Here is a 27,169-nt window from a genome sequence, read left to right as displayed (position 1 = left end):
CCCTTGCTGGGGCCAGCCCTGGTTGACAAGGCCGAGGCACCAGCCTGGATGAAGGCACACCCTTCAGAAAGCCGGAAAGCGAGTCCGGCATCAAGGCTACAACCCTGTGGCCACACATGACCTCTGACAAGCTTCCCCAGGCGCCCGCTGTGCCCATGCCAGCGGCCGGCGCCGCACGCAGCACCCCGCGCTGCCCGGACCCAAGATGGCGGGCGGGGCGGAGGCCGCGTCACGTGGGGGCGGCGGGCGGCGCACGCGCGCTGGGGGCGGCGCTGACAGGCGGCTGCATGGTGCCCGCCGCCCCTTCGCCGCCGATGCAGTGAGGCCGCGCCGCGCCGGGGGAGCCGGCGACGGCGGCCTGGATGGTGGCGTAGGGCCCGTATTGCCGGCTCCCCAGCATGGCGACCTACCTGCCCCCCTGCGTGATAGACGGAGGCACCGGGTGAGTGCGGGGAGAGGGGAACCGGCGCTGCCCGTCCCTTTTCTAAGGAGGCGGGGGGGGCGCGTCCCCGCCGTGCCGCCGGTGCGGGCCCCCAGCGGCGGGTCCCTTCCCCTCTCACGGGTCCGGCCTCGCTGCGTCCCGGCCCCCTCTCGGCTTGTCGCCCCTGTGGCGGAGGGTCTCCCTCGGCTCCGGGCCTGCGCCCAGCAGCCTCCTGCTGCCCTTCCTCCCGGCTGGCAGCCGTGTGGCCCCGGGGGCGGTGTGTTTCCATGTGCCCTTTTCTCCTCTTGGGTCCAATTTTTGCTCGTGTTCTCTGACGTTCAACTATAGCATGATTAAAGTGCTAAAACTGGGGATGGGGTATTTCAAGCGGCAGCCTGGAGAGTGGGGACACGCGTGCCTGGGGTCTGTGACCCGGGGCCGGTCCGGCAGCAGGTGGGGTGGGCTTGTTGGGCTGTGGCGTTTCCGTGCACCTGGGCCAGGTGTTTCCAGCTGGATGGCATCTGGCTGTGCCTCTAGACAGCGTGTCCATCTCCTTGAACCTTTCCAGCCATTACCTCTGGGCAGCAATGGGATGGGAGCTGCCTGACTTACACTAGTGTTTTTTCTTGGTCATTAGGTCATCCCTTTTTCACCTTTGTCAGAGCAGTGTGAGGTCTATTCTACATTTAGCCAAACCACAAGTTTTGTAACTTAGGTATTTAAAGATAGATGAATCTAAATTGCAGAGGCTGTGCTTGGGTGGTTCAGGAACAGGTCTTTCCTACCTGTCTGTAGCTAGAGAAGACCCGTTCATCATCTGATAGACCAGTTCTGCTGTGCCTCAGGCGTGGGAGGTGTCAGAGGGAGCTGTAATGAAGGTGATAATGAACGTGTGGTGTGCTTTTGCTAATATCTTTCCTTTGGCCCAACAGTTATGGACAGCTCTGAAGAGGAGAGGAGACGCCAGTCCATGAGTAACTTATTCAGCCAGTAACTTTACTTGTCAGGCCCTGCCTCAGTGTCACTGATTGCATTAATTTATTGCAATAGTAGACCTTTTCCCAGCAGTGAATTTACAGCACTATTTCCATTTCTTTAATGCTTGGAAAGCTACCTTTAAAATTTCCAAACCTGAGTCATCTTAAAAAAGCCAAAACCAGACCAACCAACCAAAAATCCTGACCCCTTAACTAATCAGAGGAATCATTTTTTCAGTGGTGTGGTGTCACACGGCCTTTTCCTGAAAAAGTGTTTCGTATTTTGAAGTACATCTGTATTAAACTGTCACAATACTTCTAGAGGTCCCTTGTCTTGTTTCTGTTTATACCTTATCTTACCAGAAATCAGCTCTGTCCCTTAGTGGAGAGTACTGGAGTCCATGTCTGGAAAGTTTGGGAGTAGAATAGAGACTGGGTTCCATCTTGCATATAATTTTGCCTATGCGCTAGATACTCTTTGGTAGTTTCCCAGGTTCCTTCTGATTATTTGCTGAGGATATTTTAAATACCTGTTCTCCACAGAACTGTTGGTGTTACAGGAATATTACTTGACGGTTTTGAAGAGTTTTTCAAGGAGAGAAATGGGGATCTCTAGGTGTAGCCTTTAAAAAGGCTACAATATAAACTACAAAATGCATAAAATGCAACATCTGTCTTTTGCAGGAGACCTCCTTTCCTCTCAGTGTGTGGAGCGATTGCAGTGTTGCACTAGCAGTAGATATTGTTGGCCAACAGTTGTACAAAATAAATAAGGACAGAAAATGGCTTATTGTGTCCTTTCAGAGAAATAATAATTTAAGTAGAATTTCTAAAATCTATTTAGTGTTTGCATGAGTAAAACTGGTGGAATTTGTGTATGGGGGCTTGTATATCGGTTTGTTTTGGGAAGGGTTCAGACAGTCCCCAAATGATGCGACTGCATTTCCATGCCTCCAGATGATCTTAAATCATATGAGACGATGCAATGTCTCTGCTGAATGGACTTTTGCTTGGCTTTGCTGCAGGGCACTCAAATGTGGAAGGCTTTTCAGTAAAGATATTACTGCATTTGAGATAACTTATCTTGCAGAATTCAAGAAGAAATGAGAGTTTGAACCAAAGCAGCCAGAAGAAGTAGCTTGACTCATTGATACGCAATCTCTGGAATTTTCCTCTGTGTGGGCTGAAAACCTTCTTATTGTTAGAATGAATCTACTTTGGGTTACAAGCTTCAAACAATTCATTCAAATTATTCATGAAAAGGCTTTCAGATGAAAACCTTGGGAGAGCATAGTGGAAAGGAGAAGGTATATGCAGACGTGCATGGTGGAACATTGTGTATATAAAATACATTTTTCTGCTTACATCCCTGGTACTGAATGAGGTGCTTTGTCCAGGCACTAATCCTCCTTCTTTTTGCATAAGGGGATTTAAGAAGTTTGTAAAAAGACTGTTGTTGTTAGTGTGTAAGGAGCCTGGTTTAATTTACTGTTGTTTGCAGCCATAGGCCTCAGTCCTGTAAAATGATGGAATTTTTCAAAAAAAGCAATGACAGATACATGGAAAATTGGTATAGATCTTCAATGAGAAACATATCATTGTAGCAGGACAGGATAACATTTCTTTATTGGATAGATGACTTGAACTTCCTTTGTCAAACTGCTCACTCTTTAGTCACAGTTTTTGCATAAAGTGATACTAATTTGCTATCATCTTTTCATTAGTATTTGCAAATAACTTGTCCTACTTCAGTTTTGATGCACATCTTCGTTTTCTTTGCATGAGGTTTTCCTCGTGATCAGTTTACACATTGCTATCAGTCTTTTTGTGGAGAAGGGCATGCTATTTTTAGTTTCTAAGGCCTACCAGGCCTTTTTGCTGTTGCTGTTTTAAGTAGCTTAAACTTTGTAACTAGTTTTATTAACTGGCATTTAGCTGTGGGACATCAGAATGCTAATAGGTGGGTGTGCAGAACAAAGTTGTCTTAAAATATCTTTCTCCCCTTCAGAGTGTGTATTTGCAGTCGCTAAGGAGTACTTCTATTTTGGGTGTATTTTATTGAAGTCGCTCAATTTTTCTTTTAGTAAAGAAAAATTACTTTGGTAAAATCTTACTGGTGAGTTTAGAGGTAAACGCTTGATTTCTGGGAGAAGTGAGCTGGACTTATCTTAAAACTTGAAGCTTTAGGTGGTTTTTTTGTTGTTGTTGCTGGGCTATTAAAGATAGCTGGAACCTCAGAAGATGTTTATTTTTACCTCTCTTACTATATTTCTGATGCTAAATGAGTTGCTTTAGCCAAGTATTACCGCTGCTTCTTACATGTGAGGCTTGTGAACAGGCATTATTGTAATTGCTGTTCTGGATCCAAGGAGCCTGAGTTAATTAACTGCTGTTTATAATCACAAGCTTCAGCCCTGTAAAGTGCTAGACTCTCAAAAAAACCCACTGGCTCTAATGTACGCTTTATTCTTATAGTGGCTGCTGGTGCTTTTGGGTAAATTGTGCAAACATATTTTTTTCTGTTTGATATTTCCTCCTTCATACCTTCTTTCTTCATTCATATTCCTTCATCACATCCTTCTTTCAAAAGTACCTTTCCATATTGTTATAAAGAACTTGTTTCTTTATAGTTTCTCAGGCATATTTGTAATAATGATAGCATAGTCTGTTTATGGCAGCACTGCATCAGAGGTGTTCTGGCAGTAATAACTCTTAGTTATTTAGCGTCTTTGCTGTCGGAGAAAGTGTTCTCTTTACAAAGGTTATTTTTTGTTTGCTTATAGGACTTTCTTAAAGTATTTTGCTGCTTTCAGTCAGTTTGTATCTATTTTTTCAGAGCTTTTTTTTTTCTTTGTGTGGGTGTAACACATTGTTTTAAAGATCCTGAACCAAAAAGCAAAAGAAATTGAAGAAATGCTAAAATGTTCACAGCTGGGCTTTGGTCTTTTACATACTTGTCCAGAGAAAATTTGGATGTCTGGTATTTTGAGATGGCTAAAGCAACTACCTGAGTTTGTGAATGTAAATGCCTAAATTTTGTTGTTCTTGTGCTTTAGTAAGTTTCCAAAACATATCTCTGCTCTTTAAAGTGGTTGAGGGTGCAGCATCTGCTTCCAAGTTTTGTCCATTTGTATATTTTTGCAGGCCTCTTCCTACATAAGTTTGGGGGGTTTTTTTGGTTTTTTTTTTTTGTTTTTTGTCTTTCCATGGTAGGACTTCAGAAGAGAACAGGGTTAGGATGACCTATTCCTCATGCAAAAGCTAGTGAAACTGATTTGTGTACTAACTAAACACCTGGGAAAAATAGTATGTAGGAGACAACACTATTTTTAGAAACTCCTTGTTTCAACAATGTATAATTTCCAGTGATTCTTTTTTTTTTTAAAAAAAAGATGAGTAGATCCTCCAAATCCACTTGCATGAAATAGCCTTAGTCTATTGGATCAGTTTTCTACTAATCTTTGATGCAGCCTCTGGTATCCTGTATTTTGGAGAGTTTCCAGTAGGTTCCCATCTCACTGGCAATAAATCTGCTACCTATAATGAAATTAAGTTGGAGTACTGATTATCTACATGTTCCCTACAGCTGTCTCTGCAATTTACAGATCACAAGATGTTGCTTTACCATTAGTCTGCTAGGCTGTAACCCAGGAGAAAGAAACCCATGTTTTAGGTGCTTAAATATTCATTGGAGAAGGGACTGGAGACCAGGTAGTAACCTCTCTAACTGTTTAAGTCCAGAGCCTTTCAGGTCAATGAATATTTAAATGTCTTGTATAAAAGGGAAAAAATTCTGTAGGGGGTCCTGGAAGTGGGTCACCCAAACACTTTAATGTACTCCTGGGTATGGCTCTGGAAGGTGGAATGTGTTTGCGTCCTGCTGGGCAGAAGAAACATCTGGGACCAAATCTGCCATGTCCTGAGTGAATAAGCTACTGGGTAAGAGAGGGAAGTGCAACTGCATCATTTTTCCTTCTCTTCCTCAGCGGTTTTGAGAGTAGTTTGAGTTTCCTATTTGGCTTTCTCACAACACCTGAAATACAGCTTGTTAGAGTCCATCTCTTGTTTGATCCTAAATAGATATTTATTTTTTGAACAGCCTTTGTTTTCCTTGCCTTAACATTGAACTGAGAATTTAGTTATTAATATATTTAGTATTAATCCTCCATGGATTAGTGCCATGCAAAAGAAATCTTCCCAGATGTTCTCTTCTGTAAGATGTGTTCTTTGAAGAGAACTTTTTCACTGATACTTAGAAATAAGCTTATCCTGTAGCTTTAACTGGGATTAATTCACCTAGTGAAAAAATAAATCTGTAAAATATTGAGCTGTAGGCCTTTGGTAACTTTATAAGTTATTGTAGTAAAGGGATCTGATCCCTGCTTGAGAGGGAAGATAAAGCTATTGCAGACTGATAGCCCAAGCTAACTTGTAGAGGGTATTTTCTTTTTAATAAATGGGTATGAATTTAGCATGCGTGTAGCTGGGGGTGGGGAATGGCAAACTAAACTCTTGGCCAGAGTCTAATTTAAGAAGTGAGTTCTGGTTATATTGCAGGAACCTTTTAATTTTATATATATATGCTCACCCACATATATGTAAGTTGTATAAAAAGTATATGTGCATACTTACATGCTTAGGTGTATTCATGTATATGTATATATTGACTTTGGCTTTTGTCTTTGGGGTTTGAAGGGCTGTTTTCACGAGGTGTCTGCCTGATTGCCATTTCTAAGTTTTAGAACTAGGTCTCTTGAATCCAAAAACGGTTTCCTTGGTCCTCACTATGTGTATTTGAGCAAAACTCATTTCAGAGAGAGAAATGAAGAGGAAGTATCCTGTAATGCATCTTGAATCCCAGTGGAGCTCCTGTTGTTGCTTGTTATATTTTAATAATATTCTCTATGTAAGCCTCATTCTAAAAGGGGAAGAAGCTGTGCAATAATAATCACAAGAAGAATTCTTAATAGTAATGGCTTTCTTACAAATCAGTCTAATGTCCTGATTATAAGTTTTTGAGAGTCACAGAAAGTATGCATAAACATTTTGGATTATGCTGAAAGTATATGCCCATACAATGATGATTAAAAATATAATAAACCCTTGCCCCCAAAACACAGTCCTCATCTTTTTATGCTTGGGGAAAATGGCTTTTTAAACTATTATTTGAAGTCTGTTGAAGCTATAGCTTTGAAGAGATGTTGAAAATACAGTATTTAAATTCCGAGGTCATTGCTGAATCAGTTTTGATTTAATTCCTTTAGCTAAGCAAACTGATTCTTAATGAGTGTTTTTATACCAAATGTTCTCATAAAGGGGTACTTACTGTTTAAGCTGTTAATGAAGAAGCAACTCTCTGCTTTATCGATGGTATAATATTGTTTGCAAATATTGAGTGTAGGATGTAGACAGAGACCTTAAATATACTTTAGGATGGAGATTGTGATTGATGACATTTAAGAATTTCATGGGTTTAAGTTCTCATGGTAAAAATGGATGTGAGTAATGCTGATTTCCCTCAAATCACGCTGTTTATTGGACTTCTATTCCAGTGTAATTACAATACTAGAGAAAGACTTCAGTTTCTGCAACCATTAAGTTAATTTTGTTGGGTTTTTTTCCCCTGTTTTTTGAATTTCTTCCTTAATTGTTTGTGTTTTGTTTTGTTGTGTATCCTTCTGTCTGTGTGTGTGATTGTCGTGTCTGTGTCCCATCCCATCCCTTGCATCCCTTGCACACACCCCCCCCCCCCCCCCCCCCCGCCCGGAATTAGAGCTGGTTTTTATGGTGTGTGATGTTAATTATTTCTAGTTGCTGAAGACCTGAACCAGCTTCCAGTGAGTAACACCATGCAGAGATTTTAGGTTTTGTGTGAAAATTCCTTTTCTTTCTTTCTTCCCCAAGTTACCAGTTGCTTTTTTTCTCTTCATCCTTTACCGGTTAAAATATATATTACATATATATTGAAAGACATGGAAAATGCTTTATATCATCTGCTGCCCGTTTTTAAAGCGTTTTATCAATGCATGCGTTGGTGTAGTATGTATGTTACCACACACAGATGCTGTACCTGTGACAGAGTGGTTTGTGTAAGGCACAAAAGGGAATTGTATCAGGATTGCAACTGGAGTTCTCAACTGTGGTTTGTACTTAAGACACACTTCTTTTTTTCCTATGTTTGACAATGTTAAACAGATATGCAAAGTCTAATGACATCTTTGGTCATGGTAGCTTTCTGAAAGATGAGATCTGCACAAAAGGGTGGAATATGGCCTGCCTGTCTTTTGTCAGAGCTGGTCAAGAAGATTGAGAAAGTAAGAGATGAATCTTCACTTTTCAAATACTACAAAAATTTGTAAGCTGAAGGTGTTTGAAAAATAAATAACCCCTTAAAATATTTACCACTTCTGAGCTTTCTTCTCAGCAGGATGACACTTGAAAGCATAACCCAGAAAATGTAGATGTGGTATGTGATTGCTTGGCTTTCACTTTAAGAGCTGTAGTGAATTGAAAGTGTTTTTTTTTTTTTTTTTCCCATAGTCTAAATGGATCTAATAACTTCTTGATCATTTCTTTTCTAGGTATACGAAACTTGGCTATGCAGGAAATACAGAACCTCAGTTCATTATCCCATCATGTGAGTAAACTTTTGTCCTCCAAATTGTAGTGTACGCTGCTATCACTGAACACCTCCATGAGGGAATGATGTGCTTTCCAACTCCCAGCTCCACCTTCCTAGCCCCTGGTCCCTCTGGCAAGTGATACTCATTGCGTTAGTATCTTTGGCTACAGCGTAGCTAAACAGAACTCCTTGTTTGCAGTTAGCTAGGGCTGTTGCTCCTTAAATCAGCTCTTGGTTGCTATGACAAAGATGAAGAGAACTCTAGTCCAATTTCCTTTTTATCTCCATTATTTTTCTGCCAGGGCTCTTGAGTAGACAGAATGTAATTTACCTCCTGTCTACCTGACACCATGGTTACTGCCCGGATAATCTGGGGAAGGTTTCCTGTCAAATTAAGCACTAAAGTGCAGGTGGTGTCTGCCTTATTTACATTGTCTGGGACTGTAGACAGTTTAATATTCAAGAAAGTTGTTCCTATTAGAAAATGTTTTTTTGGGTGTGCGTTTATCCATTAAAATGACTTTGCATATTTAACATGTTTTGTTGAGCAGATTTACTCTGAATTTCTTTTTGTATGTTAAACTTGTTTAAAATGTTATACCTTTCTGGTGTTCTTGATTTTAATTGTTGTCTTAATAGTTTCTCTCACATGCTACATATATAATTATAAATAGTAGCACTGACTACATATTTGCATCTATAATGTCATCTGTTATCTCATGCTTATCTCTACTTAATGTTAAACACTGCCTTTTACTTTTCATAAGCTTTGCCAATTATCTCCTTATTAATGCATCTAGACTGCCTTGTAGCTACTCACAGTAGAAGGTAGAAAGATAAAGAAATAATAAAGGTCATTGAGGGCCAGAGAGGGGGAGGGGGACATGCTCTTTACCAGATGTAGCTGCAGTACTGGTTACAGTCTTACTATTTTAAGTTATTTTTAAAAAAATTAAAACCTAAACCACTGGTAAAAATTTAAATGCCTTATGTTAAAGAAGTTGGTTAGCAGGAATTTCCTGTGAATTTGTTATAAATCCTGTTTAGTAAAACTATACACTTGTTGGGGCTTAGATGTGTTTCCAAAAGAATTGTTTGCCTGTCAGTAATTTTTTGACACTGATAGTATTTGGTGTGTTTGTGGATGATGCCTGTCTGCGTTTTCTACTGTATGTTATTTGGATCCTGATTATGACCCATTAAAAGAGAACTGTATATAAATAAGGCTATGTTTTAAGAGTGCTTTATTCCATTTTTATTTATAGCTTGCCCCAGATTTGTGTTTTTTGCTGTCTCATCTTCTTGCCTATAGCAGCCATCATCTAATAATTTCTGTGATAGTTGCAGCTTGCTAATGGGAAGCATAAGTGTCTCCAAAGATTTCTCGTAGCACTGGAAATTGATTTCTCCCCTCCCCACTTCCTCCTTCTCACCAACCAGGATAATGACTCCAATACTTTTTTTCTGAAGTACAGTTTATTTTCTTCTCCACCTGTGCTCTTTCTCTTGACTCTAGAGTTGAAACTCAGAAAATCACGTTGCTTCCTGGAGCGCTGCACTTGCACAGGTTTAGTGACTGCTGTAGTCTGGAACATAACACATTTTTAAGACTGTTTTTCCTCAGAGTTATTTACATGAATGAGGGATGGGTGACCAGAATCCTGTGTGACACAGTGAGAATGAACTCTGCTATATTGGATTGTCAGTAGATCACTTACATAATTTCTGCAAAGTATGCTTTCTATATCCGGATTTTTTATTTCTGGAAAAAATCCTGAAGTAAATAAATATCCATTGCATGGTATTTAGGTGTTTTAATTTTGTTTTCATTTTGGGGCCTGTGTGTTATTTTAAGGTATTGCAATCCGAGAATCAGCCAAAGTAGGTGACCAGGCTCAGAGGAGGGTGATGAAAGGTGTTGATGATCTGGACTTCTTCATAGGAGATGAAGCCATAGATAAACCTACCTATGCTACAAAGGTAAGCATTGAGTATTTTCAAGAAGTCTTTCCAAATTTTCATGTTTTATTATATAATGTTCTAGAACTTCTTGATAAACTTCTTGATAACCATTTAAAACATTTACTTTTTTTGCTGCTTTAAAAAAAACCATCTGATTTGGTTCATGGGTTTACCTTTTTTTTTTTTTAAAAAAAAATGTCTGTTTTAGTAGTGCTGTCCTGTGTGATTGGTGCTTGAACCCTTGTGTAAACATCCATTGATACAGTGCAGCCATAAACACTGAATATTTAAAATCTTGCTAAAAGTGTATCCTCTTAACACAGCATATGAACTGGGGAATGTGTTGGATGCTTTTGCTTCAAGGAATGTCACAATTGTTTTGTGGAGGGCTGTCTTCAATGCAGCTTTTCTGTGAATCACATTTTCCATGCTTTAGTAAAGGACTTCTTGAGCTTACAAAATGTTACCAGCTTATGAATTATGTGGAAGAAATCATATTTTATACATCCTACTGTATTACTTAAATGTCAGCTGTGTTCTTAACGTTGAACAAAATGTAAACATTATCCCTGCGAGAATTTTAATTTAAAATAGCCTATATGGTCTTTTTTTTTTAATAGATTGGAAGGTGTACTGAAATAAAGTATGATTCTTAACTTTATAAATGATGAAATTTATACAAAAAGAGATTAAAATAGTGCTGCAATAGAGCAATAGCAGTATTAGGAATAGAGTCTGGATTCTGGCTTCTAGTCTTGTAAGATAGAATCACAATTTGAAGTACCTGGGAGCAGGAGATAACTTCTCATAGTACCTCTAAATTAAAATTAAAATGGAGTATTTGATAAGATAACCATGAGATGAGGTGTTTTCATTCTTGCAGAAGATGTAAGGGTTTGGGGACTTAGGCTGTTCCTATGTCTGGGTTTGTTTATCCTTGTGTGGCCTAGAGTGTTGACAAGTTTTCTTGCTGTAGTGGCCTATACGACATGGTATTGTTGAAGACTGGGACCTCATGGAGAGATTCATGGAGCAGGTCATTTTTAAATACCTACGAGCTGAACCTGAGGATCACTATTTTTTAATGGTGAGTTAATGAGCCTGGGCAAGAAAATATTTTTGTGAGAGGATAACTAAATAATACTGCAAGCGCAAGGCTCTGTTGGAGAGTTTTTCTCTTTGTCTTTTATTTCTTCAGCAGCTGGGGGGAGCAGTGAAAAGAGGGAGAAAAATGTAATTTATGAAGCTGCATTATAACTAAACTTCGTTCATTTTGCGATGCATGCTGCTACAGGTTGGATTTTGGTTTTGAGAAGCTTCAGTCACTTAGTTTAAATTAAATTCTGTTTGAAATTTTCTATTTTGAGTGCACTGAGAATTTTAGAAGCTTGATTACCATGCCAAGCTAATCAATGCATGAACTGTTAGGACTCTGTTGGGGTGCTTTTTCAAAACTCCCTTTTAATTTTTTTTTTTTTTTCTTCTAGACAGAGCCTCCGCTGAACACACCAGAAAACAGAGAGTATCTTGCAGAAATCATGTTCGAATCATTTAACATACCAGGACTTTACATTGCTGTTCAGGTGAACAAAGCAAATACATACTTCTAAAGAACAGTATGGCTGCAGTATGTATAGTCCGTAGGCACACATCTAAAATGTTTGAAACAGTATTTTCTGTTTGTAAATATTACTGATTGTAAATTAGCACACTCTGCCTTCTTCTAAATATAAACGCTTTCTCATGTAGGCAGTGTTGGCCTTAGCAGCCTCTTGGACGTCACGGCAGGTTGGAGAACGTACTTTAACTGGAATTGTCATTGATAGTGGTGATGGAGTGACCCACGTAATTCCTGTGGTAGGTAGCAGGGTGCAATTTAAAATTATTAGTGGTTTGGACAATTACAGGGTTTATTTACTATAAATTTAAATAAGTAGTGTGAAATGAAACTTTAAATTTTTAGTGTTGCTTGGTTGTATGAGATGTTTTGAAAAGTATGTATTATATGAGCTTATTTATGCAGCTGATGTAGCTTGCACATTATAGAAAGGTCACAAGTAAGGAATTGTCAGGCCATCTTTCAAAGGCTATTTCTATGTAAAACCTTGCCTTCTGTTACTGTGGTTTCTTAGTTTAGTAATAATGTTTATCACAGTTTTGGATCTCCTGCATGCCACCAGCATCTGACAAGAAATGTCCTAACTGTTTGATGTCCTGCGTTTTGATTAATATAGCTGATAACGTGTGCTTTTTATATGATTTTATTGTACCATAGAAGTTAGTGAACTCTGTTTGTGTGGAAACGAGTACAAGCTTGTACAGATGCATGTTCATACACATGGTTAATCTCATACAGCTTAATTAAGTTATGATGTTAAAAATATAGTTATCTGTGCATGCTGACATCTGTTCTGCTGATGTCATTTCGTGTATTTCTGAAGCATATAGTATGCTTGAATGATCAGTTATTTTAGAAATGAAAATTTGATTCCCTTTAACTCTGTCTTGCATTTTGGTATTAACCTGGTCTCAGTATTTTCTTCATATGGGAAATACTGGGGAAAAAACCAGCATTTACCATATGAAACTCTGAAAAGTATAAACAAACAAACAAAAAAAAAAAGCAAGGGAGGAAATAATGTTGGCTCAGTGGTATCATTGTTTTCAGTAAATGTGTCTTGAAAAAAATTCCGCAAATAGATTTCTTGTTTTTAGGTTTTTATTGTGCTTATAATTAGATACTACTTAATTTTGGTTTTCTTGTCTGAGAATTTTAATAAATTTTATACATTTTCCTATTAATTTTCACTCTCAAACAGGACACAAGTGATGTATTTGTTACATTTGTTTTTCAGATTATGCCTAAAAGAAACCATCTGATCAGACTGTCTTCTAATATGTGCAAGATTTTTTTGTCTTATCACATGTGTATCTATTAGATAATATCTCTTTATATGTGAAGTCAAGGTCTTTAGATAAAAATAATACCCATTTTGCAGTGGGTTGCACATTTTTAGAGTAATTATACAGTTTCAAGATTTTACTTCTAATTAAAAATGAAAACAGAATATTATAAAAATGAGTGTTAGTTTTGTTGTTAATGATTGATACATGGTAGGTTTTTCCCTAAGTATTTTTTTTTCCTCTCCTCCTACATAGGCAGAAGGCTACGTAATTGGAAGTTGCATCAAACATATTCCTATTGCAGGTAGAGATATTACTTACTTTATTCAACAGCTCCTAAGGGAAAGGGAGGTGGGAATTCCTCCTGAACAATCTCTGGAGACAGCAAAAGCCATAAAGGTACACCCTTCTTTATCTCTTAATAAATACATAAATAAAACTTGAGCTAATTTTTTGGCTTTAGTAAGTTGCCAGTGGCTCTCTTAAAAATGCAAATGTAGGCAGTGTATTGTAATTACACAAGCTTCTGTTAGTTTATCCAATCAAGTGCGGGGGAAGGAGAAAGAGGAAGAAAATCTTCATGCTAGACTGTTCAGAGTGAGTATGTTCTGCAGATTAAATCAGCATTTTAAGCTTTAGATTTGTTTAAAGTTTGCTTTTTAATATAATAAATGTATGTAATGTTAGTAGAGTGATTGTGTGGGTCTGATCTTGCAACGAAGGCTTGCCATTAAACTTCTCTATCGTCACAGACCTAATGGTTGCGATGTTTTCATTTTGAGAGAGACTAGATGAGTCAGCGTGTGATCTGCTTGAAACAAAAGTTTAATTTTTTCAATGAATTTGAATTTCAATGGAATTTCACAAATTCAAAAAAATGTGCATTGTCTTGTAGGGTTGAGTCTTCGGTAGTCATTTGGGTGAGAATTCTTGTGTTTTGACTGCGTTATGCTTTAATGATGGAATCATTTTTTGACATTTTTAAATGGATGGTATTTATTAACAGGAGAAGTACTGTTACATTTGCCCTGACATAGTGAAAGAATTTGCCAAGTACGATGGAGATCCTCGGAAATGGATCAAACAGTATACTGGCATCAATGCAATCAACAAAACCAAGTTTGTTATAGATGTCGGTTATGAAAGGTTCCTTGGACCTGAAATTTTCTTTCATCCTGAGGTAAGAATAGGGATTAAGCCATATTAAGTTATAGAAACTTTACTATGTGAGTGAAGAGAGGGGGGAGGGAGGCACTATCATTTTTGGTGCCAGTGCGCCATCAGGTGGAAGTAAGGATTTCAGGGAGTCTCCCGGTTGTGAGCCCCGTGCAGCCTCAGAGAATTTAAGCACAGAAGAATGTGAGCCCGGCAGTGTCTTGGTTTAACTCCAGACGGCAGCTAAGAACCGCGCAGCCGCTCTCTTAACTCCCCCCCCCCGCCCCGCTCCCCTGGTGGGATGAAGAGGAGAATCAGGAAAAGAGGTAAAACCTGTGGGGTGAGATAAGAACAGCTTAATAATTAAAGTAAAATATACTGCTGCTGCTACTGCTATGAAAAATGATAATGAAAGGGAGAAAACAGAGAGAGAAGAATAAAACTCATGAAAAACCAAGTGATGCGCAATACAGTTGCTCACCACCTGGTGACTGATGCCCAGCCAGTCCCTGAGCAGCGGTCAGGGGCCTCCCCCAGCCAGCTCCCCCCAGTTTATGTACTTAGCATGGTGTTCTGTGGTATGGAATAGCCCTTTGGCTGCTTCAGGTCAGCTGTCCTGACCACGTTCCCTCCCAGCTTCTTGTCCACCTCCTCACTGGCAGAGCACGGGAAACTTAAAAGTCCTTGACTTAGGGTAAGTACTACTTAGTGACAACTAAAAACATCAGCGTATTATCAACATTATTCTCATCCTAAATCCTAAACAGAGCACTGTACCAGCTACTAGGAAGAAAATTAACTCTATCACAGCCAAAACCAGTACAAACAAATACTTTTTTTAATGTCCCATGTAACATTTAAAACATCTTCCTCCGCTTCTTTAAAGGCAACCTAAAATTGAGAACTTGCTTGAACTTACAGGTTTTGTATAGTATTTTTGTTCATTCTTTCAGCGTTGGTTTAAACCAGTATGCCTTTATACTGTGTATCTGATTATGTTGCCAGTCCCTTTGGGCACTACTCTGCATGGTAGCATTACATTGATGATAATCTAAATGTTGGACACTGACTTCTGATACTGAGTCAATTTCTAAAGCATGGATGCTAAAATTGTCCTTGAGGGAAGTCCTTTGAAATTTCTGGTGATGTGGTACATAAGTAACATTCTGGGAAACATTGCAATACCTAGTTTGTCAGGGTTTTGGTAGTTCAGTTTGAGTGAGCTTCAGGTTATTGTGATATTGTGGGAGAGGAAAGAGTCCATTTTTAATATGTTACAGCATAGCAGAAAAGGTTTTCTCCATTCCTGTGCAGTCCATGGAGTTTATTGCAGGCACCCATAACCTGTAATACTATTAAAAAAATTAATCAAGATCCACCATTAACATTGATGAACTTTCCCTTTGTCTACCCTCCTTCTATTGGAAAAGTATTAAAACCCTCATTCTTTCACCTTTTGTCTAAATTCCACTGTTAATATCTTTGTGGTCAGTTTGTAGCCATCTGATCTTGTGCCAACATTAAACCTCTGGGCTATATAGTTTGTGCTCCCTGCTGTTTACCGATGTGATCTTACAGGGAGGCATTGAATCCCATGTCAGATGTCATTTTAATAGTTCCTCTTTCCATAGTCCCTTCAAAGACTGTTAGGAACAGGATAAAGGACTAATTTCCATTTTCTTCATTTCTTGATAGTTTCTTGGCTCTGTATTGAAAAAAAAACAAAACACCAAACACTGAACTGACTTTCTAGACAAGAAAAACACTAGATGATACGTACTGCATCCAAAGAGAATTTCTCGCTGGACTTCATTAACTCCTCACTTCAAAGGGTATCGAGTTAGCTAGGTAAAAACTGCCTTTGGTAAAGCTGTCTTGTAATCTTTTCCTATTTTTAGTTTACAAAATTTGTTCTGAAGTCTTTAATGTTCTTGAAGTTAGGCTTTGGGGTTTGTAGTTATCCAGATCATTTCTCCACTTTTAAAATTAGGTATTTTACTTGCTATTCTCCAACCATATGGTAGCAGACTGCAATTTCACATGCCAGTTCTCTTGTCCCCATTCTTGGAGCATGTTATACTCTGCTTTGGATGCCATAACTCTCATTTCTACTTACTCCTTTTGCCACGCTGTTTTAGCAATATCTTTATACAGGGCTTTGGGAGAAGTTTTCAAGCTGTAGCTTGTTCGGATGAGAACTCTGTGTGAAACAACACCGCTTCTTTCTTCTCTTTTAATTTATGCGGCTTCATGTTTTAGCTTCTTGCATGATTAATTCTTACTATGGAAGTTAGCTTGAATTCTTGGGGATTTTTCACATCATTCTTATGGCTCCTGATCTCCAAGCCAACTTCCTTTGCTAATTTCTCTTTCAGTTCAATGTATACTTGTGTTCTGGCTTTTGTTATTCATCCAGTTAGATACTTTATCTTGTTTAGTTGTAAATCCCAAATAGTTTCTAGACCTTTGGGAAAGTTTTAAAGTTAAATAATAATATATTATTATGTATCAATAATTAATTTCTCAAATTTTAATCTCTGAAAGGGCAAACCCTAGGCTATGAACTGTTTTATTTTTTAAAGCTTGTGTTTTAAGTGGAAAATTGCCACTAGTCCAAGAATATTTTCCAGCTTTAGCAACTCTGACTCTCTCGTATGTATAAATGCAGAAATTTACATTAGCACTGTATTGATTGCATTGATGGGGGCTTCCACTCAACATCTTGGAGTATTTATGCCTTTTTGAATACTAGAGATTTTGTGTGTTTAGGAGAAAAGCAACTTTTTGGTGGGAATTTAACAGAATTATTTCAGTAGGGTTGAAAATTTTTTCCAGGGGAACATTCTGATTAGCACACTGATGTTTTTGATTTCACTTAAAAGGAAAGACAGGACCACACTGCAAAGGAACGGTATGTTTAATATTTCAGGAGAACTCACTCATGTCACATGCAATAGTAGGTCGATAGTACATAAATCGTGAACAGTGAATTTATGACCAAGGAAGAGAATCTGAATTTCTCAGCAGGAAAAGGAATTCGCATTTCTTGTGTAGAGAAGTGGGTTTGTTATAATGTAGAATAAGTGGTGAGCAGTAGTAATACTGCCTTTGATTTGCACCTGCTCCCTTTAAAAGTGCTATTACAAAATCTCTCTGCAGTCTCACTTCTGCCTTTTTGTTTCTCCATTCTTTGGGTGGAAAATCTAATGCCTATTCTATTTCATTTTAGTTTGCTAATCCTGACTTTATGGAATCCATTTCGGATGTAGTTGATGAAGTTATACAGAACTGTCCTATTGATGTTCGACGTCCATTATATAAGGTATGGTCTTTCTGTTGTAAGATTTAACTTATTTGAAAACTATCGTCATCGTGAAGCATATGCATAGCTATCACTTCGCCCACTATGAGAAATGTGAACTTTGACTAGAAATAAAGTTCAGGTTAAAAAAGGTGCCATTTCTGAATGAAGAGTACTTGGTATTTGCTGCTTTTTATTTTTTAAATAAGGGTTATCTGTGACGGTGGCTTGGTACATAGGTAAGTATTATCCCTGAGGAACTGAGGCAGACAGATGTTACTTGTATCTGATGTTTGTAATGTGAGTTCTTGTGCATTAAGGTTTTTGGCTTTCGCCTGTTTAAGGGTTACATCATGGTCTCGTCCCTCCACCCCCCCACTTACATCAAGCAGTGGTTTCAAATACATTTATTTTTTTCATGGTCTTGACTTGTATCTGTTCATTCTCTGCCGTTTTAGCCAGGTACTGAACCCAGTATTAAAGTACATGAAGGCTTAAAATCTTTTAGGAGACAATAATTAGGCCTGCTTAAACTTGCCTGGGGTGTAGTCCAGAGAGTACTTTCAGTCACTGATTTTTTTAAGGAATTAAAAGGTAGGTACTGACAGACATAGCCTGTGGCAAGCTCCTTCTGTATTGGCAGCACATCCTATGCTTCCCGGTTGTTCTCTGCTTGTGCAGCAGCATCCTTTTGGAAATCACAGTGTAAAGTAATAGCATGGACAAGTTTGCTTGCTCATGTAAAAGGTGGTAGTTTTCCTCACCTATTAGAATGAGTATTAAGTTCCAACTAAATCGTATCTCAGGGTAATTCATAACTAGTACAATTTTGCAGTCTGTTCTACTTGTCTAGTAAACATACTGTGTAATCTAGAATGAGACATAGCAAAGGAGACATTTGCTTCAGAGCAAATCTGTGGAGCAGTTTAAAACGGGAAGTTAAACTACTTAACAGGCTTGTATGTGGGGTGAATTTTGCAGTAGATGTCTTCAATGGCTTCAAGCTTAGGTGTATTGCAGAAGGTTATAGGAAACTCTTTAGTGTCTGGTTGTGCTTGGGGTCTGTGCTTTTTTCCTGAAAGACCAAAGTTGCCATACAGTATAGCTTAACTGCTTGGTAGGGCAGGGGTTAGTACTGGCTTCTGAAATGTGGTATTTAAAAATTGAGGTTACGTTACTCTTTCCTCACCATAATCAGTGGGCAAATAACTTTCCTTTGGCTTACCACTGAATGAGACTTTGTTTTTCCATTTTGCTTTTCATTATACTTGCTTAATTAAAAGTGTTACACAATTATCTATTGAATGTAATGATAGATGTCAGTAGTTATTAATGCTAATAGTTACTGTCTTCTTTGAGCAAGCTCACTGCAAAGCTTCGAGCATCTCTGTTCTCATTGTTTAGAAGTATATAGGTGCAGAAAACCACTCACACTTTCTCTTGCTTTCTGTGATTTATCAATTTCACTTGCCCACTGTGCTGCATGGTGGCCAGCCAAGACCCTGGGCTTTGGAGCTGGGTTTCCACCAAATGTATTTGGATTCTTCCTCAGTGTTCATCCAGAAAATACCCACAAGTATCCTTGCAGTTTATATGTGGTAGGTAGCCTTTGAAGCATTGCTTCATAACCCAACTTTTGATGTCCTGTGTTTCTTTTTCAGTTCTATTGCCAGTATCCCTGTTCCCCAGTCTAATCAACGTCTCTCTTATGAAGCCAGTTATTTTACCTTATGTTGATGTTTGGACCAGCAAGACCTTCAGAAGACTGACTTCTTCAGCCAGACCCCATAGCCTGTAGCTATTCAATACCAGGCACAAACATTCTTTCACATGTGATGAAGCCTTTTGTAACTATGTAGTGGTTGCCAGCAATGCACACTTCTAATTCTTAGGATTACACCATCTTAATGTGATTGCTTGGAAGAATTGATTTATATTCTTATTCTGTGTCTGTAACACAGAGTTGAGAGTTCTGGATTGCTTGGGATGAGCTGCTTTCTGCTAAAATGGAAGAAGAGACGTAGGCTGCTGGGTTTGGAACCAAGGGAGTTGCATTGAAATTTGAAGAAATAAGTGGACTATATTTTTTTTAAAACAAACCCAAATCTTCAGCAAGTGGAATGAAATTTACAGTGAGTGCTCAGGTGAAATGGTAGAGCAGGAATTTTGGGTCTTGCCACATGGCTGAAATAATCTGGCATCCTTGTGAATGTTGATCATTCCTGTGTGTTGAATCCCACTGAAAAGCGAGCCATCCTGTGTGCAGCTAGAAATGTGGCCATGCTTTTGTGGGGCTCTGTGAGGCATTACATCACCCTTGGCATTCTTTGGGAAAAATGGTGTGTGGTTTGTCTAGTTCTGTTTTTTTGGAAGAATTCTGTAGCTTCCTTTTTTCTTAAAATACTGTTCCACACCTTTCCTTACACTTATCTTTACATAAACGCATAGCATAACTGATATCACAGAAATGCTGAGAAATTAGAGGGAGAGAGAAGTAGCATGATGGTGACTATGGTCTGCAGAATAACACAGTCCTTCCCCCCAGCTTTCAGGTTACTATGAGCATACTACTAAACACGGTGTAACTAACGCACACCTAGCTTGCATCAGTAGGAAACGTGTTTTGTGGTACAGCCACAACAGATGCTAGTGTTGGATGTTTTTGATACTAGATGCTATTAAAAAATATCTTTTCAACCTGGAAATGCTCTGAAACTTGTCCTAACATTTGTCAGTTAGGGCATGAATTTCTGACACTTAATGTAAAAAAAAAAAAAAAAGAGTAGTTGAATTTAAGTCGCCACCTAGTGAAGATGGTAATAATAGCTTCGAAGGTAGACAAAGGGCTTTCAGAAATTCTAAAAACTGTTTGATATTCTAGTAAATGGTATTTTTTGTTGGTAACAGATTCAAAAACTGTCACTTTTTCTCCAAACTCTACTTCATCTTCCTTTTTCCCCATCCAGAGTCTGTCCCCAGATACTTCAAGAGTTCAGGTGGTAACAGGAGATGAGAACAGTATTGACAGTTACGAGGCCTGTGCCTTCTACTGATGGAAAGGATGTAAGTGTAGGGTCATGGGCTGTCCCAACAATCGATTTCTTTCAATTTTCTCTGCTATGTTTTTGGCACAAATACATGGCTGAGAGAGTTTGAGATAGGTGACATCTGAAACCAGGCAAATTTTTTCAGAAATACCTCTGTAAGATCCTAGCCAAGCATATTTAAATACTCATGATGCAAATCGTGGTGGATCAAGTTAGAATACCCTCAACCTCAAACTTTTAAGCTAGTTTCTCAAGCTGAAAAACGTTGCTTGAGGTGGGGACTGTAGCATGTTGGCAAGTGTGGTAGTTTATTGTAGATAAATCATCCAGGCTTTTGGTAGAAACACAGGTGCGTGGAGACAGGATTTTAACTATGTTGGCTCTTTTCCTTAGAGGAGGAGATGTTTTAGCTGGGTGTGTGGCTGTTGTGGACGATAGTGAACTTTTGAGCTTGCTGATACAGTTAGGATTTGGATTGCGCTTGCTGTACTGGTGTTCCCTTGGAAGGCTGAGCTTGACTGCCCAGCTTATAACGAACCATCCTTAAAGCTTGGGGAGCTCGGGGGTGCAGGAGGCTAAAGGAATAGTAAATATTCCTTTACTATCGCTTCTGCCTTAAGTTGCCGGTACATCGGGTGCGTGAGAACAGCTTCACGTGCGCTGTGCGGTGAGTAGATGGCGCTGCCGTACCGCCGTGCCGGGCCGTACCGCCGTGCCGTGCCGCCCGGAGCCGCGGGGGGGGCGGGCTTATTGCTGGATCGGTTCTTGCCTTTCCTCTCTGAAACTGTAGGTATCCCCAACCAGAAGACTGGGTAGGGTTCAACTGACTTTTGCTTATCTACGCTTCAGCAGAATGACAGCGTTTGCTAGTAATTACTAAGCGGAGAGAGGGGAGGCTCTGTGGGGGAGGTAAGGTTGGAGAGACTGCCGGGCCACTGGATCTGCGTCATACCGGCACTGATGTAAGAGATGGGAAAGCAACGGTATTCCTGCTGGTTCAAGCGGACGCTCCAAGCGATTAACTAACTGTTGGTGTAGCACAGGAGCACTGAGGAGAAGCCCTGTTTATTCCTGTCCCGGCTGTAATTAAATTTCTAACATTAGCTGTGCTAGCTGCTTTAACAGTAGCTCAGTACATTTGCAGCATTCCATGGTTACTTTTGTGTCTTGAGTGCAGGCATATTTCTGTGGAACAGCGTGACCATAAGTTGTGCTGAGATCTTTTGCTGTTACTCAAACTCTTAAATGAACGTGGAAAATGATGATTTTAAAGAAACAGAAATTGTTTCCTCATCATTAGAAGTCAAACTTACTTAAAGTTTCTCATGCTAAATTTACTTCTTAATAATATGTTTGTTGTTTGATATGTATAGTATTTCTCATTGTGCTTTCCATACAATGTTAGGAAATATTTGCCCTGTTTTAACTAAATTAAGAGGCATGTACCTTGATTCACTTGCTCATGCTCAGCTTGTGAACATTCCAGTTTTTACCCATAGTAATTTTTATTAACGGTTATACATTGTTCTCATTAAACCTCTGCGGTGGTGTGGTTGTGTCACGTTAAACAACTTTAATTTAGCATTTGGATAGAAGAGAAATGGATGTGTTGTTTAAGTTCATATTTATCACAAAAGCAGTGGATGCTTCTTAGTTTGGTGCTGTGAAATCTGAAGCGTCCAGCTGAGAGTTTGCTTATGCCACATTACCAGATGCGGTGTAAAGATGGACATACCAGTTCTGCATTTTGTATTTGGTGGAGATGAGCTCTGCAGAAGCTAATTTTACTTTTTGGAATTCTAATGTAAACTTTAGAGATTTTTGTTACCGTAGCTGTTTTTTTTTGGTTAGGTAGCTTCATATCTCTGCAGCATTACACTGTACATAGTACCAGAAATGGTATGGAGAGAAACTCATTATCCTAGAGTTCATAAGAGAAGCAAAGGGGATGGATGAGAAGTGAGGAATTTCTTGCCAGCTCTGTGGTGTTTACCTCCCCCCCACTGCCCCCCTCGCTTTCCTTCCAGAAATGGCCTACGTTCATTATTTACTTAGTGTGGTTAGCTTTTTCAGGTGTGTGGAAAGGTCTTCATCCCTCTCTTCTAAGGGAACACATTCTTTTGAAACAAATTTTCAGCCAGTTAGCTATCAAAGTAGAAATCAGCTGGAGCTTTCCATCAGATGATATGGTAATCAGTGTTAGCTCTGAAACCTGAGGTCTGCTTAGAGCTGTTAAACCAGCCAAAGTGTGTTTGAGCCGAGTAAGATCAGAAGTCTTGTTTAAAGGAATCAGCTGGAAACAGATACTTAAATCATAACTTCCTTGATTGTTTTTTTTTGACAAGAGGCCAGAGAATGCCCAGGCAGAAAGTCCACACATCACTCGTAAGCTTTCTCCACAGACATATTTAGCAGGCTTCATTGTTATGTTTTTCATTAAGTAGTTACTGGAATTACTGTTATTCTAGGGAAGGTATTTGCTGTAGGGAGTGGTTTCTTGGTGTTTTTTTGTTGTGTGCTTTTTTTTTTTTTTTTTTTTTTTTTTATCTGACCATCTTTTCCCACCTTCTTTGGGTCTTTTGTAAGTGAGGGGTGGGGAATGTGTATGGATTCCGCTTTCATTGCGAGTGAGGACTACCTGGCTTCTGATCTCCTTGCAGAAGTCTGGCCTGCTGAGTTGTGATAACTTACTGAAGCCCATATGTGAGCAGCCTGCTGCTAAAGAGCACGGATTCGGCCCAGTGCTGACAAGAAGTGCAGGGAGCAGGGGAACTGTGAACTGTATAATTAACCATCTTATAATGGCAGTTGGTGTCACCTAGGTACTTATATCCAAAATTCTGCTTAGCCTGGCTTGTCCGAATACGTGATAATGAGATGACTCACCTTTTCAACAAATATACCTTAGTGCTTCTGTTCTCCTTGACCAGTATTATTGTTAAACTTATTTCAGTGTTTAGAAGTACTTGAATAACTGTAATCTGAGGAAAGTATAACTTCTTAGTTTTAACCTGGAATGATAAAAGATTCTCCCAGTATTACTGCTAAATCTTTAGTTACATGAGTTGATCTCAGATGTATTCAAACTATTATTCCCAGGTATATTGTAAAATCTATTTTTAGTGGTAGCATTGTCCACTTTATGGAGTATACACTTCAAGTTTAATTTGCTTTTAATAGAATTACTGCTGTCAGCATCTTTGCCAACTTCATTATCTCCAGGTAATATTTTCTGATGGCATCTTCCTTAATTGCTATTTCATCACTCAGGTTGGTGGCTGTCTTCCCCCACATTAGCAATTTTCTTTTCCCATGTGGAGTGCATGACCACTATGAGGCAGGGGAAGAGATGTTCTTGTGTATGGGGGGGGAACAGTGGGAATCTCCCTCCTACTTAAATTTTAGGACCAGCTGTGGTTTCTGGCTCCTGCTTATACGTATGGCTCCTTTGCTCTTCTCTGTTCCCCTTTTGCTTTCTTTTGGGAAATATTTCAGTAATGTTATGGGGATTGTGTGCTTTTCTTTTAAGTATACCTGCCTTGCTATGCACTCTTTTATACTGTAGATAATCTGAAGCTGTGAAGAAATGAGTTTTTCCAACTGTAATGGTTTTTATGATGCGCAGAGAGATAATTTTTTTTGTAAAAACAAAACAGCTTTCTTCTCACTTAACAAGGAAAATCTTGTTTGTAACTTGTAATCTGCTGCTTAAAATCCAAGCAGTTACTTCTGTACCCTGCAAGTGTGAACGCTTATTAAGCATGTCTTTAACTCTGCATACCTCTGTGCAGGCTTTCTGGCTGAAAGCACTGGTTCAGGGATTCTTTTGTTACATTGCACAGTGTTGGTCTGTAGTGTCAAAAACTATTACTGAGAGATAATCGCTTAACCTGGGTATAATGAACTCTTGATCTCAGTTGAGTTCCTTGTGGACACGTATCTAAGGCATGTAAGTGGTGTTGGTAAGTGCTAATGGGCACTTTGGTTTGCAGTTGCATCAATATGCAAGGGCACACATGCACTTTTGTCTTACAGGGTTCGTTTTCTGATTATGAATTGCATTTTTGCTGCCACCGATGTTATGTTCTAGAGTTTCTGTTTTGAATTGCCCCACCTTTGAAATGACTTTTGCATTATTCTATGACCCTGCAACATTATCATAATTAAGGATGGGACATTCTAAAACCCCTATTTAGAATCCAAGTCCAGAAGAAGAGGCTTTCGATTCTGCTCTGAAAACTATGTAATACCAGGCAAGTAGGTATAGATAAGACAAATGAAAAGGCATTGTGTCTTTCTCTGTACTGCAGTCCTCTTTGGAGGTGTGGTATCTTTCTGAAGAATCATTGGACTTGCTGGTTGCTATGTTAGAAGTTTAACTCTTAAAATAATAAAAAAAAAATAAATTCTGGAAAACTTGACAGCTTTTTGAAAGACACTAAGAGTAATATGATGCGTCTAGAGCCTTATTGGTATCAGGGCTAAAACTGCTTACTATGAGCATCCCTGGGAAACTTGATGTAGTGTCTTATTTCTGCTGCTCTGCACATGTAGGGTACTAGCTCACTGTTTTAATGAAATCCTTCTCTGTTGTAATAACATGTTCTACATAAAACTCTTTAAAGGAGAAAAAAAAATGGACCTCCTACAGAAATTGAGCAGTGCTTAAGGTCTTCTGTGTAGATTGTCAGCTTCCTAATGATGTTACAATCCAAATAGTCACTTCTGCAGTGTTGGCTTTTTGCAAAACTTGCTTGAAGATGGATTTAAAGAATGTGTCTTTAATTTCTGCACAGAATGTGGTCCTCTCGGGAGGATCCACGATGTTCAGGGACTTTGGACGACGACTGCAAAGGGATTTGAAAAGAGTAGTGGACGCGAGATTGCGGCTTAGCGAAGAGCTCAGTGGTGGTCGGATAAAAGTAAGCAAGCATTTCAAGTGCATTAATTACATAAGTAGTGAAAGAAATACAGTTGAAAATTTTCACCTCACTAGTGAAAATGCAGTGTTGTAAAATTAATAGTGTGTATGTTTGTGGTCATAAATGCATTGGTAGCCTTGCAATGTATGACATATGTCTTTGTTCACAGTAACTGTAAGATTCTTGTAGTCTTTTAAGGGCAATTCTGGTTTCCTTCTAGGAGATACGTGATCTTTAGCAGTAGGCAAGAGGGATTTAACTGTTGTGTCCTTCTGCATACTAATCATGAAGAGTTTTATGACTTAGTCTCCTAGGGAACATGACAAACTGAGTGATTAGTGTGAGATAGTGATGTGAATGGAAGGGTGAAGATGTGTGGGCCTGAGCATGTTCTGTTTGTAAGTATCTTGCCAGAAAATATAAACCAACTAAATACAAACTGTTTTTCTTAGCCCAAACCAGTTGAAGTTCAAGTGATAACACATCACATGCAGCGTTATGCAGTTTGGTTCGGTGGTTCCATGCTGGCTTCAACAGTAAGTCTTTATCAAAATTGTTCTGTCTTTTCTATATTGCCATGTATTATGTTGTCTTCTGGCTATATTTGGTTGAAGTGCTAAGTTTTAAACCTTTTCATTGTGACAGCCTAAACTGTGTCACATTCTGGAATCCTTACCCAACTTTTATCTCAGTAAAATTTTTACAGGGCAAGTGGGAGCTTTACTTGAGTAAGGATATTGTGACTTGACACAATTCTGAAGTAGTTTTTATATGATAATTGCAACGTAGTCCCTTTATTCTTGAAGTCAGCAGTAGGGATTAGTTAGGACTTCAGGAATATAGGATCCAAATCAATGGTCTTAAATGTGAGAGAGAAGCAAATACAGGAAAATGGGAGTAATTCCTGTCCCCTCCAAAGTGGGATTTCTCATTACTGTGTTTAAAAGCAGTCTTCTGTTCAGACAAACTGTTCTTGATTAATTGTATTCACATCCTAATACTTCTCGTTTTACTCCATTTAAAAAATGTAATACAACATCGTAAAGCTGCAATTTATGAAAATACGAAGGCGTTTGTTTGTTGGTTTTCCTACTTTATATATTCTTATGCTGTTGAGGGGTTTTGTTTTATACTTTCATAGCCAGAGTTTTTCCAAGTATGTCACACCAAGAAAGACTATGAAGAGTATGGCCCTAGTATTTGTCGTCATAATCCTGTTTTTGGAGTCATGTCATAATGCTCGTCTAATGGAAACAAGATCGCTGATATCTTGCTGGTGAAGAAACTCATGTAATGCAGAGGAAGGCAGCAGATACTGTAAATACTGAAGCAAGATGTGGTTACCTCTTGGAAGCTTTTGGATCACCACCGTGCACTAAAGCACAACTTACAGCCCCAAGTCACTTCAGTAAAAGCCATTTCTCTGCTGACTACTTTAAAGCCTATCCTTCTCTCTTCCTAAATGTGAGGTAATTGAAAATAGGTAAGTCTCAGTTTAGGAGGTTGTGCAAATACTACTGAAACTGTATCTAGAAGAAGAAGAAGGCAGTGTTTTACTGCTTGTGGAGAGATTGAAGCCTTTCCCACTTGTGCCCTGATTTTGCAATCAAGTCTCTTAGCAATGGAGCACTAAATACCACATTGCCTTCAGGGGAGTTGGAATGGATGCAGGTACCTGCCCAAATAGCTCAGACTGCAGGATTGGGACTGTACTTTGTAAATGTAGGTTTTTCATATAATTTTGTATTTTATGATATCGGTAGGATGATTTGATGATTAGTTCTAAGCACGAACAGCTATCAATGTCATGGAGTGATGTTACATATTTCCAGGTGTGAGGCATGTATTGGAGTTGTGC

At 39.0% G+C, this 27,169-nt stretch overlaps 1 protein-coding gene across 1 annotated transcript; it reads left to right on the top strand.

Annotated features, from left to right (window-relative positions):
• The first annotated feature begins 248 nt into the window (after window positions 1-248).
• ACTR3B (actin related protein 3B) lies at window positions 249-27,169 on the top strand. Its single transcript, XM_005240942.4, has 12 exons — window positions 249-442; window positions 7,980-8,035; window positions 9,876-10,000; window positions 10,959-11,069; window positions 11,470-11,565; window positions 11,732-11,839; window positions 13,142-13,285; window positions 13,893-14,066; window positions 17,271-17,363; window positions 25,186-25,311; window positions 25,764-25,847; window positions 26,453-27,169. The coding sequence occupies exons 1-12, from the start codon at window positions 399-401 to the stop codon at window positions 26,546-26,548; spliced, it is 1,257 nt and encodes a 418-aa protein (XP_005240999.4). The 5' UTR covers window positions 249-398; the 3' UTR covers window positions 26,549-27,169.

This window comes from Falco peregrinus, chromosome 5 (assembly GCF_023634155.1).
Source record: "Falco peregrinus isolate bFalPer1 chromosome 5, bFalPer1.pri, whole genome shotgun sequence".
In the NCBI taxonomy this organism is placed as follows: Eukaryota; Metazoa; Chordata; class Aves; order Falconiformes; family Falconidae; genus Falco; species Falco peregrinus.
This window is presented reverse-complemented; position numbering and strand designations above follow the sequence as displayed.

What these genes read in the sequence shown, in the direction of transcription:
- ACTR3B (XM_005240942.4), top strand. Translation starts at nt 399, where the DNA reads ATGGCGACCTACCTGCCCCCCTGCGTGATAGACGGAGGCACCGG. An exon ending in GTGATAGACGGAGGCACCGG is followed by an intron (nt 443 to 7,979) that starts GTGAGTGCGGGG and finishes TTTCTTTTCTAG; the next exon opens with GTATACGAAACTTGGCTATG. An exon ending in GACTTTACATTGCTGTTCAG is followed by an intron (nt 11,566 to 11,731) that starts GTGAACAAAGCA and finishes TTTCTCATGTAG; the next exon opens with GCAGTGTTGGCCTTAGCAGC.